Source organism: Ptychodera flava, chromosome 19 (genome assembly GCF_041260155.1).
Source record: "Ptychodera flava strain L36383 chromosome 19, AS_Pfla_20210202, whole genome shotgun sequence".
NCBI lineage: Eukaryota > Metazoa > Hemichordata > Enteropneusta > Ptychoderidae > Ptychodera > Ptychodera flava.
Window position 1 is genome coordinate 34,282,994 of NC_091946.1, and position 14,314 is coordinate 34,297,307.

At 37.2% G+C, this 14,314-nt stretch overlaps 1 protein-coding gene across 1 annotated transcript in view; it reads right to left on the bottom strand.

Moving 5' to 3' along the window:
- Positions 1–14,314, bottom strand: part of LOC139119365 (protocadherin Fat 4-like) — a 45,793-nt gene that overhangs the window by 23,592 nt on the left and 7,887 nt on the right. The window contains exons 2-7 of the mRNA XM_070683153.1: positions 12,919–13,040; positions 12,357–12,415; positions 10,065–10,213; positions 6,889–7,700; positions 6,258–6,371; positions 194–307 (exon numbers count right to left, since the gene is read on the bottom strand). Of these exons, the coding sequence (XP_070539254.1) occupies positions 194–307; positions 6,258–6,371; positions 6,889–7,700; positions 10,065–10,213; positions 12,357–12,415; positions 12,919–13,014 (1,344 nt within the window). The 5' untranslated portion in view covers positions 13,015–13,040. The remainder of the gene's footprint in view (positions 1–193; positions 308–6,257; positions 6,372–6,888; positions 7,701–10,064; positions 10,214–12,356; positions 12,416–12,918; positions 13,041–14,314) is intronic.

Below are 14,314 nucleotides of genomic sequence, written 5' to 3' on the forward strand. Positions count from 1 at the left end.
TTATATCAAAGGTGGTATTCTTAATACCGAGCACTGTGGCTTAGTAAGCGAAACGACTTACTATGGGGCCCGAGAGCAAAGTATCAGTAAGCTTGTAGATAAATCTGCTACATACCTGACTTTAAGATGCAAATTTTTTCGAAAAAGCTCTGTTACGTTACTACGTTCATGACCATGTGCATAATTTACTCACTATATCCACAGTCTTGGCACTGGTGGCGTCTTCTGGAATCTCTGTGCTGTACGATGTTTCCAGAAACTCAGGTGCGTTGTCGTTCACATCTTCCACACGAAGTTCAATATACACCTGCCAGGTGGAACCATATTGAAGCGTTGGTAATGTTATAGATAAAGACAATCACAGTTCTGTACGCATCTTGACTCACAAGCAGCATTTCTACAGAATGCATAATATATGTCTACATGTGGAACCATCTCGTCAAAGTTGGAGGTCCTTAGGGACTGGACGTAAATTAGTAGGGGGAGGGCCCGGGGGGAATTTCGCAAGAGAGTGGCCAAAAAATCATGACCCTCCCCAAAATTTGGTCCATAAATTTATGACCCTCCCCCAAGGCAAGGCTGAAAAATTTGTGACCCCCCAGTTTCAAAACAATAGAATATTACAAATCGATCGAATCTTCAACGTTCAAAAATTGAGGTGGGGATTTACAACACAGGGCAATATAGATGGACACCAGCAAGGGATGTCTGCAATTTTTTTATTTGCTTCTGCTTGTGACAAGAACAAGTCTAGATATGGATGTCAGCCTTAGCTAAGAATACTTTCAATGACATGGAGTCAGTCACATTTGACCAGCATGGGTAAAACTAATCTTGTAGACAAAAATCTGGATAATTCTATACTACAGATTTTTAGTACTTTTAATAAAAGGGAAACCCCTGATTTCTCTGCCTACACAATATGACCCCTCATTTCAATTGATATGATAATGGTTTAATATACTGTTTAAGTTTAATATACTGTTAACTCTTACAATGCTTAAACTTAGTAAACCAATCACCAGATAAAGGAGTACTGGTATTCTTGTTTCCAGTGTGATATGGGTGGATTCTTCTGGGGAACACCATAGGATAAACTCTATGACCAAATTAATTCATCGTTTGATTTACTGCACAAGTTTGATGAAATGCTCAATTTTCCCTGTTGTCAGCACACTTGTAAATGTGGAGCAAACCACAAAGAACAGTTTTAAGACTTCACTGGACACAAAAAAATGACACCACTACTCAAGTGTCATCAGGCTAGGCTGACAAACTGAATCAATACTGAGCATATCATGCTAAAATACAGCAGCTAATGCTGAAAAATTCTTAAATCTTATGAATTATGTAGCTCTGACCTGCAAAGTAAACAACAAAACCAACATCTTGTCCATACACCATTGTTTCAAATTACAGTGACTGACAAGCAAAAATAACAAAACAGCAAACATGGAATTTAGCCATTTTCATTGGCAATTAAAGGGACAAAGTTACTCATTTTTGGCAAAATTTTGGTCATTTTAATTTCCGTTGAATATATGCTTTTCTGCTGCTCACTGAAATGGGCTAAATTACACTCTCTGGTTGTCACAGATCAACTCATGTGCATGCATGGATATAACATGTGACCACTTAATACTTCTATGTACCAAATATTGTAACATAGTAAATTTCACATGTTAATGTGTCTTATAAAAAGTGAGAATTGAATTGCAATAACCAGAGAGTGAGCATATTTCAGTGAGAATTATCTATCAAAAGAAATTTAAATGGCAAAATAATGTCAAAAATGAGCAACTTTGTCCCTTGAACTTGGTACATATCTAGTAAAGATTCTTTTAATTCAAGTCTCAAGCAGCATGACCATTGTACTGTTGAAGTATTAAAATGGCGGCAATGAATATTTTTATAATTAATACATTGACAAGATAGTACTGTAAAATGTTGACAAAAATCGCTTTGTCCAAAGTATCATAATATTAGCCATTTCTGAACATGTGAACTCACAAATATTTCCACTATGAAAGTGCAGTCCTGTGCTCAGTGCCGAATCATGTACCAGTATGTTGTACATCATGGAGGTAGACACCAAGCATAGCATCATGTGAAAAAAATTGAAGTCTTGGCACGAGATGACTGCTAAACAAGATCGGCAGTCTGCTTGTTTCAAAGCTATTTAAAACTTTCTTCTGGGCCTATTTCATATCACACTTGACCCTCTGGACTTGACCTGCAAGCTTGGTACGTACATTGTATTCTGGAATATGACAGTAACTTTAACGTCATTTTTAAGTCAGAGATTCGTCATATAAGTCATTAATTTCACACAATTTAATCTGTCTGTTCTTCCTAACTGTCAAAATTGATTTAGGTGTAAATATTCAAAGTACTTAATTTAATGATGATTTTCATAAATATGTTTCACTTACAACTGGACTAAGTGTCACTACTTCCAAGTGTGACCATGAACATCATTCTAAAAATATTCAAATAACTTCAACGCATTCAAGTCTGTTTACAAGTGTCGCACTGTACCAAGAAGTTCTCTGGAAGTACACTGTACATTTTAGCCTATCATTGACTTATTGGTTTATGAATAATATATTAAGGATCAGAAGGATGTTGATATTGCAATTCACAAGTCTCGGTGTTGTTTTCCCAAGCAGGAGCGTACCAGTATCACCATGGGGCTACCAAGCTCTGCATGGCAGGGCTGTGTGTAACCAGCATTATACCCTGCCATGCAAAGCTAGGAGCTACCACACTCTTTTGGTAGTACCGTGGTATCATATATTGCTTTATGTAGCTGCAGTTCCGAAGCTGAAGGTTTTGCCTTTTTTCGAGTTTAAGTTTTAAGTTTTTGGGTTTGATCAAGTTGACGTCCTACCTTAGGACCAGTTCAAATATTGAGGTACAACGACAATATTGCCCTACGCTAGGAGGATATGTGTACCACTGTCGCTACGCGAAGGCTACTATACCCAGAAGAGCTCTCTCTACCCCGTGCATAGCCTTAGCGTTGCGAGCTGTGTGTGACGAGTACGCCGTCGTTGGAGGCAATCAAAGCCGCCAATAGGTGAATACTCTTACCATTCTCATAGGGCTTAGACTGCTACACCAAGTCAATGGCATACATCATGTAAAGTATAGGCATTAAATATGTACCCTGTCACTTTGGCTTTGAACTGCAGATGTGGAATGTTGTGATTCAACAGGCTGTCAAATAATTCCAATAGTGAATGCCCAAATTGGGTCATAATGGAATAGAGCACACTTATACTCCATTGAGAGTGATTGTAATAAATAATGCTCTTCAAATGTTTTCTTTTATATTAACGTAGGTTGCGGGTAATCCGAATTTTCGTACTGCGCATCGTATCTGCGCACGCATACGAACGTTCTTTCTGCGAGCGTTCTTTCCGAAAGTGGTCTTTTTGTCGCGAAATAGCATACAATTACTTTGAGGTGCGACTTTCAAATCTGGTTTGTCAAAACAGTTGACACCAAGATAGCAAACTTTTTGTAACAGACCCGCTTTGATATGGAATTATTTGCAGTATTTAACTGAACTAAACTTTATTTAATACCTATTAGAAAAAGTTTCGAACATATCAAACTAAACAGGGATCTGTCACTAGAGGGCGCTTCAGTGTAGCATTTTTAGTATTAAAAATGCCCATATCTTAAAAAATTGTGCGGTGACACCCATTTTTTTCGTTTGATTCGAAATCTATATATTGTTGGTCTTAATGTATGAGAGTTTGTAATGAAAATATCAAAATTTGGCCAAACTTTGCTCTTTTTATAAAAACACTATTCATGGAAACGTTACTATATTTTCTGATATTTTCAAAAGTAGATCACAAAACTAATATATTACAATACGGGGACTTGTGTTGTATAGGTCTGTCAAATTGTTCTAACTTTATTTCAGTATATTATTCAATAACACTAGTTAATCGAATAATACAACATTTTAACCAATTTCAGCTAAATGTTTTCGCTGGACAACATAGAGGGCGCCATATCTCTAAAATTTGCATGGCGACCATATTTTTTTATTTTACTATTTAACACATCTACCCCAGCTTGACATCTGTACAAAGTTTCAGAAAAATCCTGATTTCGTTTTTTCTTACCAGCAAGCCACCTTAATGCACATGTGCCTGCCACTTTTCTTAGGAATTATAATTTAACAATCATCTAAATATCAGTGGAATTAATAATTTTGGAATGTATCTCATTGACAATTGAGGAAATACTGGAAACACAATGTGACACTGATCTCCACAACAATATAATTTGGTCATGTACAATGTATTGAGCAGTTCAATCTCTACATGGGGAGGAAATAATGGAAATTATGCTTAAAATGTATTCCTGGTACAGATATAGAACTACATGCGTGTGCATGACCCCATTATTTACTGAATTTATTATATTTCCAATTGACCTATGTAGTCAGAGAACTGAAAATACCTGTACATGTGCCCATTGCATTCATATCAAATCCAGTTTTACAAAATGTACTATGTGTTCGAGTAGACAATTAGAAGTTTGGTCATGTTACCCTGTTTGCAAGGAAAGGTCAACAGAAAGGCTATGCCTATTCAAGCAATAATTTAAGCAAACAATTCAAAGTATGGTCATAGATTGAATGCTATAGTGTGAAATTGTGATGTTTTAACATTGACAATACTTTGTCAATTTTTTGTGCCTCGTTTCTTTGCATTTTAAACATATCACAGAAAGCAGCCTAGATTATAGAGGATAGACTGATCCGGCCTGATTTGGCACAGAAGTGGCAAACACTATTTCATGATCAATCAAGTCTTCATATTCTGAAATGACATTGGGATTTCACCATATTTAATCAAGTTCAATCTGAATACGTGATAAACATGGCTAATTCACTGTATAAATTACCCACATTAAATTTCAACAAATGTCATATATTCTTCCATCACAACACAAATGAAAACTATCCATTCCAAAGATAGTATCCACGCGATAAAGCCAATACAAACTTGAAAATGCCAGAAGTAGCCATATTAAAGAGATGACTATACCTAAATATTTAAGTATGCTAAAATCACTTTTCTGGAATCAAAATTATTAATTATCACACCAAAGTTTTCTCATAATTTCAAACAATAGTATCTCTAAAAACTAAAATTCATGTACCTAAAAAGTGCCTGATGCAGGATGGAGCTTGGCCTTTAGTGTTAAAGGGAAGTAGCTTATGCAAGAGAGGGAATTTTTGTTGATCAACAAAAATGTTGAATGAGAAATAATATTGTTAAATAGTTAGGTTCAAGATTAACTACATCAGTAGAACTATATAAGACATTGTGGTAATATCCAGCAGTGTTTTTGTTAAGGGCGGTATCTAGGTAAATGTTACCGGGGTTCCCCAGTCATTTTACCAGGGTTAGCCTTGGTATATCAGTGCAGTTATCCTAGTGGACAATTTTAACAGGCTTCTCAATGTTCCCCAACCTTAGCAAAAACACTGTCCAGTGTTTATTAACAAAACACACTAAATGTACAATGTGCAGCAAGAATGCCACGAATCATAATATCCCATCAATGTGGTGGGTTAGCTGAGGAACAATAGATTGCAATTGCTATAAACTTAATGGCGATAAGAATAGCAACAAGAGAGACAATCCTGTTTAAGATAATGGTGGGGAAGAGATACACAGAGAGTTGGGAATGAGAATTTGATAGAAAGTAAGAGGCAGTGTGTGAGTGATGTCATGTGACCAAAATTGTCTATACAAACAATTTGTTTTCTACTTTTAGTGCACCGACAACAAGCCCAAAAATTGTGACCCTCACCCTTAGAGGAGCCCCAAAAATTGTGACCCACCCCCAAACAGAGGCTCAAAAATTTGTGACCCTCCCCCAAATCCCCCAAGCCCTCCCCCTCCTAATTTACGTCCAGTCCCTTATCCACCTTACTTCTTCCCATTCCCCTATCTTCCCTCTCGATGTCTTTCTCTAGAAATCGATACAATCACTTCATACTGCATATTTAAAAATAGACACTCGTTCATTCATCCGACCATTTGCCCGTTTGACAGACAGACATTGATATAGACAGATATTGACCAAGGTAATTACATTTACAATAAAGGCATTCCAGGTAATTCTCTTTCTGCAGGCAAATTAGATACAATATGTAATACTACGCTTCATAAGAAAATCGTACGGCTATTTCTTAAAGAGGGCGTTCCAGCTTTTGAACTTACCACAGCTTTTGAATTTTCAGTGCTGGTCAGACAGTTGTTGTCGAGGACGAACACGGAAAACCAATAATCGCCTGTCTCCTCCCTGTCAAGTGTCTGCGTCGTCCTAACCACTCCCTAAATGTGCAAAGTATGTTACAAATGAGAATAAACGAACACACAAACACAGGTAAAACATGAGTAAAGGAAAGAAGTTTATTTGTTTACGCAATATAAGCTTAGCGTATACTTGGTAAGGTTTTTCATACGATTGCTTAAAGAAAGCTTATGTACAAGAGGTTACTTTTGCATTGTTGTAATAATTAAATGTAGATATATAATATCTTATTACAGCATTGTCAATATCAGTGAATTTTGTGACGTCGCCCCAAGATTATTACTGATAATGTATCAATTTATCAAGCATTCTATAGCTTGCCTCAGATGTTTTCTACTTTCCAAAACTATAAAATAATATAGCAATATTGTAACCCCTACCGGCCCATAATGGACTCAAGCAAACTTTGCACTTCATAATGTAATCGGATTTGCCTGGTACATAATGGTTTCGCAAAAGTTTATAAAAGTGTATAAAACGGCGAAAGGTCTAAGGTACTGTATGACGTGTAATAGCGTTGTAATTATCACTACTGACCGAAGTTTCATTGACGGCGAAACGGACGTTATCGGCTTCAAATATTCTGTAGGTATATTCCACGTCATCACTCTCAGAAAGTGTAACGTTGGCTACAAAGGATCCGACTGCTGCGTCTTCCGGCAGTGAAAGCCGTAACCTGGTGGTTTCATTGCTCGATACAGTTGGTCTGACAAACAGTGGTACTACATCCAGAAATATTGTGCCACGTGTGCTCGTCGCCCCGTCACTCACTTCTATCGGTATGGTAATGTTCTTATTCTCGACTAGGTATCCGTCTTCTTTCAACAATTTCCTGTTGAGGGTGCCTGTCAGAATTACTCGACCAGTTTTGCTTTCAACTGACACCAGGTTCGAGAAGTAATTCAGGGAATCTTGGTCAGATGAGAGAGAATAATTCAGGTCGTCGTTTTGATCTGGATCTGCAGCCGTTAAAGTCGTTATCAGTGTCCCAACTGAAGAATATTCCATAACTTTGGAATAATAAGGCGTATCCTGGAAAACAGGATTGCTGTCATTAATGTCATAGACATGAATAGTGACATCGAGAACAGAACGGGACGTACGGCCTGTTAAAGTGATTTCAAGTTGGTAACTCTCGCGAGATTCTCTGTCAAAACTCTCAAGTGTTGTGTTCAATTGACCCGTCTTTGTGTCCAATTTGAAGACATTGTCAGAGGTGTTTTTCAGCCCGTATTCCAGAACAGATTCCGGATTTCTGACCAGAGATCGTATCTCCATGATTGGGTTTGTCACTTTCTCTTCCTCCAAGAACCACAGAGTTTGACTTCCTCTATCGAGTACAATATACTCTGTGTGTAAAGAAAAGAAACTGTTAGTTCTTGTGTCAGCGGAAACATCTATTTCTAATAAAGCTGGCAAAGCGATACATTACATCGCTCAATTTATGAATTATTAATCACGTTAATTTCAGCACTGATTCAAAGCACAACATTCCTTTGTCCTTTCTTGTCAGTTAGATTCAATTATTTCCTCCTATACTCGTAACTTTGGATCAAATATACGTCAAATAATTATGCATTACTAGATTGAAAGTTGAATCACACACACACACACAAATACACACACACACACACACACACACACACATATATATATATAATATATACACACACACACACACACACACACACACACACACACACACACACACACATATATATATATATATATATATATATATATATATATATTACAACTGAATAGTGCAATTAATAGCCTGGATATCTTTTTACAGGAAATTTCATTCAATGTTTATGTTTGAAATAGGAAACGGCTTTTGCTTTTTCACCGAAGCATGGCCGCAAGAAGTTTTAAAACATTTGCGACGAACGAAAAAGCTTAGATTTTTAACGACCAAATTTATTTTAGACTTGCATGACATAGACGGCCGTAGCGAGCGAGTGCACAAAAACTGTGAACAATTGATTGAATCCATCGCAAATGATTGCAATTTCAACATATAGAAGACAACATTGCTTAACAATGGGAATGAAAGCATGTCTACCGAAATTGAATTTAGTATTTTGTAAGCAAAATGCAAAAAAGATACCGTAACAGCTTACACGGTTGTAATGATGAAAATATAAATAACGTTTTAATACAGTGCAGTAAATTCTATAAGAAAGCTCGTCTAGCTCTGACACAGGAAAAATAATACAGCCAGTATATTTTCCTTTGTATATTCCACATCTCCTCCGCATTTTCCAAATAAAAATGACAGATTAAAGAGTTATTCAACTAACGAAAGCATTTGAAAAACCACGAGGAGCAACCGTTTTCTCGATACTTATTTATGGATATCTGTGTACAATTTGTGTCAACCTTCAGACCATTGTACTTCTTGCAACTTGTAACAGCAGAGTTATTATTTGGAGAACTGTTTCAATTTCGTTGGTGTGACGTGACCGCGTTTATGATAAATATATCGTGTTTTGAATAACGTGGTTGCGTGTCAGGTCGGCAAGGCTAATATTTCGATTTTGGAAGGGTGTACGGAAGACGAGAGCTACAAAATTATTTTATAAGTACCAGGCTTACCCCCTATATCCGGGCTAGCAGGTACACGCAAATGTGGTCTCGGGAATGATAGACACAGCCTTATGTCACATTATAAATCAAATTCTATTTCCTAGATCATGTTATAACACACCACATGCTCATTCCGTGTCGCGATTCGCCAGAATACGTCACGTGACGAGAAAATAGATCCGTCTCGTCCCCATCTAATCGACAAAAGTGACGTCAGAGGGTATTTTTTGAAAAGCTATTTCCCTAGGAAAATAGTTCAGACCAAATTTGGAAAAGTGCCAGGTCACGTGACCATAGTGTCCTCTGCAACTTTGCAACAATGGCAGGTGACCAGAAAGTGATGTACGTCCGGGATGAGCGAGGTCTCTCTAAAACAGATTTCCCAACATTTTCCAACATATTCCAATAGCATAGGACTTGAACAGCTCATCAACGAAAAAGATTCAAGTGCAACCAAGGATTGTTGCTAGGTATGCTTAGGATATTCTTTGAAAGAAAGTGGTACCACGTACAACTGTATAAAGCACTGTGGAAATATCGCCAAGTAAATTTGTCATAATTGATTGTTACGGCGCAATATATCAAAACATATTAAACTATGACATAATACAACATGAGCATGTGGTGTGTTATAAAACACCTATAACCTGTTCTTTATTCGGCCTATAGCGCCCGTTCATTACCCCTCATGGCCGTGTGTTTATCTTGTCTAGCTGGTACCACTGTAGGAAAGGCAGGTCTGTAAGATTAATCCTCTGATAACTCAGAAGGGAAGTGAGGTATTCCCAAGTTAATGGAGCTTTCCCGTAATGGGTAAATATCAGGTAATTTGTTTCTCTAGAACCAAAATTTGCACGGTGACCCCTGCCTTGTATTCTTAATTCGGTAAGACAATTGTAAATAGTTTCATTGAGGAATGTTTGCTCAAAAATATAAGTCTTTCATACTTTTCATTGCATACTACCTCTATGTGTGCATCAGTCCGACCAAGTCAGGCAGCATTCCTCTATCAATATGGTGTAAGGAATGACTCTATGCTATACAACCAAACATTTGCATGTGTGAAATAGGGTCACACATTAAATTGAACGTTACGATTAATTGTGAGACATTATTCCGGTTACCTTTCTGACAAGTCACATTTGATGTCGTGTAATTCAAGATGCCGTTCATGCTCAGATGAGACGTCGCACTTTCAACAGCGCTCTCTATGGCAGATTCTCTGGCATTGTTATGCAACACGATATTCATGACCACAACAATTGATCCAGGCCTGAAATGATATTTCGACGGTTATTCTCATGAAGCCTCGGTCTCATCGGTCGAAATTACTCTTTGACCCGGAAGTTTTACATTAAAATAAATAAAAAGCAAAACAAAAACAAACAAAAACATCTGATACAAAGCCCTTACCCAGATCGATGTTGTTTTGAATGTACAATTTAAATTACAAACAACATCAAACTGTACGGTGGTACTCTCATCCTCAAACATTAAAATGTTAATCCCGTGTCTCTTATTTGGAGCAGGAATAATTCATCCACCACAGTGATATCGCTTTCTGAACGACGAATCCTCACACAAGATACAGCATTCCAACTTTTCCCCACACAGAAACTGGGCAGTTTGGATTATTCATACCTATCTTAATCCTACCGTTCGTAATGTTTATGTCGTAAACACATCTATCGCACACTTTAAACATCTTTCCCGGGTTCTTGAACCCGGTTGGTCAAAATTGGCTGATCTGGCCTTTTTGATCACCCCTCTTAAAATGCTTGGATAGTTGACTTGGAAAACAATAAACATTAAAAGTTTCATTAGCAATTAAGCCAAACATCGGAGACATCATGAGACACGAACAATCGCAACAACACCAATTCAAAGAAAAGTCAAATTTGACTCCACGAACAGCAAAAAATACAAAAACCTGAAAGCTATCTGAAGCTGCTAAACTCGCACTTCTAGAGATACCCTTTCAAACAAGGAAACAAAACATGTCGCGTGCCCAAAGAATCGCGATAAACCAGCTTGCAAACAGTAGACAAATTACCATAAAAACCCTTCGACAAGGGTCGGGTTTTGTCTTTGTCAACACAAAAGATTACGTACACGAATGCGAAAGACAATTGCGCAACACTAAGTATTATACACAACTAGCCAGTGACGACACAGAACAAACAGTAAACAAAGTACGAGAACAAACACATCGATCATGATACTTGTAAGTATCTTGATCCAGAAAACATAAAGTCCGTACCCCGCAGTGGTACTTATTGCCTAAAAATTCACAAACCTCGGCAAAATTCTAAAAGACACACTATTCAAAACAAAATTTACTGAAGTATGAAACATAGAACAAACAAACTGAACCACCAAACGGACTCACAACGAGACCCAAACATTAATATACTTGCCTCGCTACTCGAAGAGCAAGACCACTAAAATTCATTAAAATAATTTTTCACAAACTCAAACTAAGGAAAGAATCTACACTGCGACTGATGAGAAACCACACTCGGGTTTCGAAACGCAAAGCGTCAAAGGGCCACTCTATCAACTCTGTAACACAATAGGTCCGGCTGCGTCTCGCCATAAGCTTTCCCCACACAAACAAAACATTACCGTACACACTGATCCAAACTTCCCTACAAATATCCGAGGCGAAACAAACATTTTTGTTAACACAAACAATCGGATAAGAATGTAGGAACACATTTTTGAAACGAATCAAACACAAACTCGACACAAAAACATTTTGGATAGTTAGGCAGATCGTCCATGTAGCCGACACGAACACGAAGTGTGTGTTACCGGCTATCAAAACTATGAAAAATAGTAAAGAATGAGCTACAAAATCACTATCAGTTTTAAGTTGCAGGTAGAATAAGTCTGTGCCTTTGTAAAAAATACTAAAAAAATAGTAGAAAGTGAAGAACCAGCTGAAAGTTAGTTGAGGAGACCTTGACCGCATATCATTTGCATCTCATTGTCGGCTACATGGACTGTGTGCCCCCACCGGCATAGGTGGGAGCCTCTTTCACACTTTTTACATTCATTGGCTTTGCTCTTGTGTGGGGGGCTGTCAACCTGATGTAATCGCAAATCCTCAGATTTCCATCTGATATAAGTAAACTCATGAATTTTAATAGACGGGGTGGCTATGACCAATTTCAAGTCAGATTGGTCACAGCCACCCCGTCTAAGTCTGTGTGGGGAAAAGTTGTCATGAGTGTTTCCGCATTAACGATTACAAAACTGAAGGCTGATACAATTTCTACAGTAAACCTTGGAGTGTAGCACATCAGTAGCTCAAACCCTTATCTCAGTTATGTCGAACAATCTGCGAAAGGTATAACTCACGTTGAGAAAGATTACTTAAAACAGGTCGCGAGCTGATAAATACTTATACTCACCGAAATTCTCTTATTTCAACTCTTTTGAAGTCACTATTGTTAGCATAAAGCTGACTTATCTGAATGATAACAAAAGTATACATATACAAAAATGACATTGACAGTTGAATATGTGAAGCATTACATTAATTGTGAAGTGAAGTAAAGTGAATTTCAACAGATCTAGACATAGACATAATATATACATGTGCGAAAGACCTAGAGAATACAAAAAATCTTAGATCTGCTTAGGGTCACGGAAGTAGTTCTCCATGAATTAGTCAGGCCCGTATCGAGTGCATTCATAACAAATGCTTGGGGACGTTGTTTGCAATGATTTTGAAATAAAGGTATTGCCTCATTATGCCATATAGTGCCCCCAGGGTATCGCCACAGGTGTCTGTCGCCTCATAGTTCCATAGTTACAATACGCGTTTGGTTTGGCAATCGCCGTTTTGTTCCCTAGAATTGTTCCCCGTAAAGGATTTGTCTTTTCGGACCAGGGGGTATGAAGGATCTCATGGGCTATCACATAGAAAATATTAGAAGGGAATAAATATCAATGCAATAAATGCTATCTCACCTCTCTGATAATGTCTTCTTCCAGTTGTTTGAATTTTGGTGAAGTCCGATCAGTCAGCTCTTCAGAATATTCCGCATTTTCGAGTGTGAACGACATGGGAACTGAATTTTCTTGTTTGTCATCTGAGAAAATGAAATAAATTGATATGTAGGCCACCTAGACCTCCGAGTAGTGATTTTATTTCAAGGTTTTGAGATAATAACTGTTGATTTTTGGACTTTATGTAAAGAGAACCACTGAGGGGGAGGTGATTCTCTAACTTAAACCACGATCCCAAACGAACTCTGACTGAGTGGAAGGCCTTATTTGCCAATAAGACAACAATATTAGATTACTGTTTGACAAAGTGACTCAAGATATTTAAATAAAACAATTAGTACTGCTCTTTCTGACAGCAAAATTTGTATGACCATCCCTGTAATTGAAATGACCTAATCTTAATTATGCAGCAGGAAATTCTAGAACTCCCTGCTGTTTCTTACAACAGGTGTTCGCATTGCTACTATGAAATTTATGCAACATGTCACATGTACCCACACTGCCGTTGTGCAGGTGGTTATTCATTTATTTATGCAAATGTTCGCCTGGTGTGAGATTTTGAAATCATGCCACGTAATTTACGAGTCAGAGTAGTTGCTGAGAAATTAGTAGGCGAGCGGCAGGCACACCCATTTTGCACACTAAATGTACCCACCTTACATACGGCCACATCATACATCATTTGAAAGCTTATTATCTCTACTTCAAGAAAATTGACGATGTGGAGCTGCCAAGTAGGGCCATAACCCCCTAATTTGCATAACTCACATGGGTACCCAATTTGCATAAATGTGATATAAAATTAGGAAATTCATTGTTAACTACTCTAAACATACTTTTAAACTATTGAGTGATATATCAAATGAAAGGTATTTGCAAGTAGAATACAAAATTGATATCCAAAAAGATATTTAAAATGGTTTTACTGAAATATTTTCATATTAATACTGAAAAAAATATTAACCCTTTTGAATAACAATATCTAAAAATTTGAACACATACAGCCACATCATACAGCCACATTATACAGCATTTGAAAGCTTACTATCACTACTTGAAGAAAATAGACAACATTTAGTTGTCAAGTACGGCCGTAGCCCCTAATTTGCTTAAGTCCCAAGGGTACCCAATTTGCATAAATGCGATTAATATTAGATATTTATTATTCACTACTCGAAAAATACTTTTAAACTATCGAGTGATATATCAAATGAAAGGTATTTGCATGTAGAATACTAAAAAGACATCCAAAAATATATTTAAATTCATTTTACTGATATATTGTCATATTTATATGGAAAAAATATTTTCCCTTTTCAATAACAATATTTAAAAAAAATTAATACAAAAAGCCAAA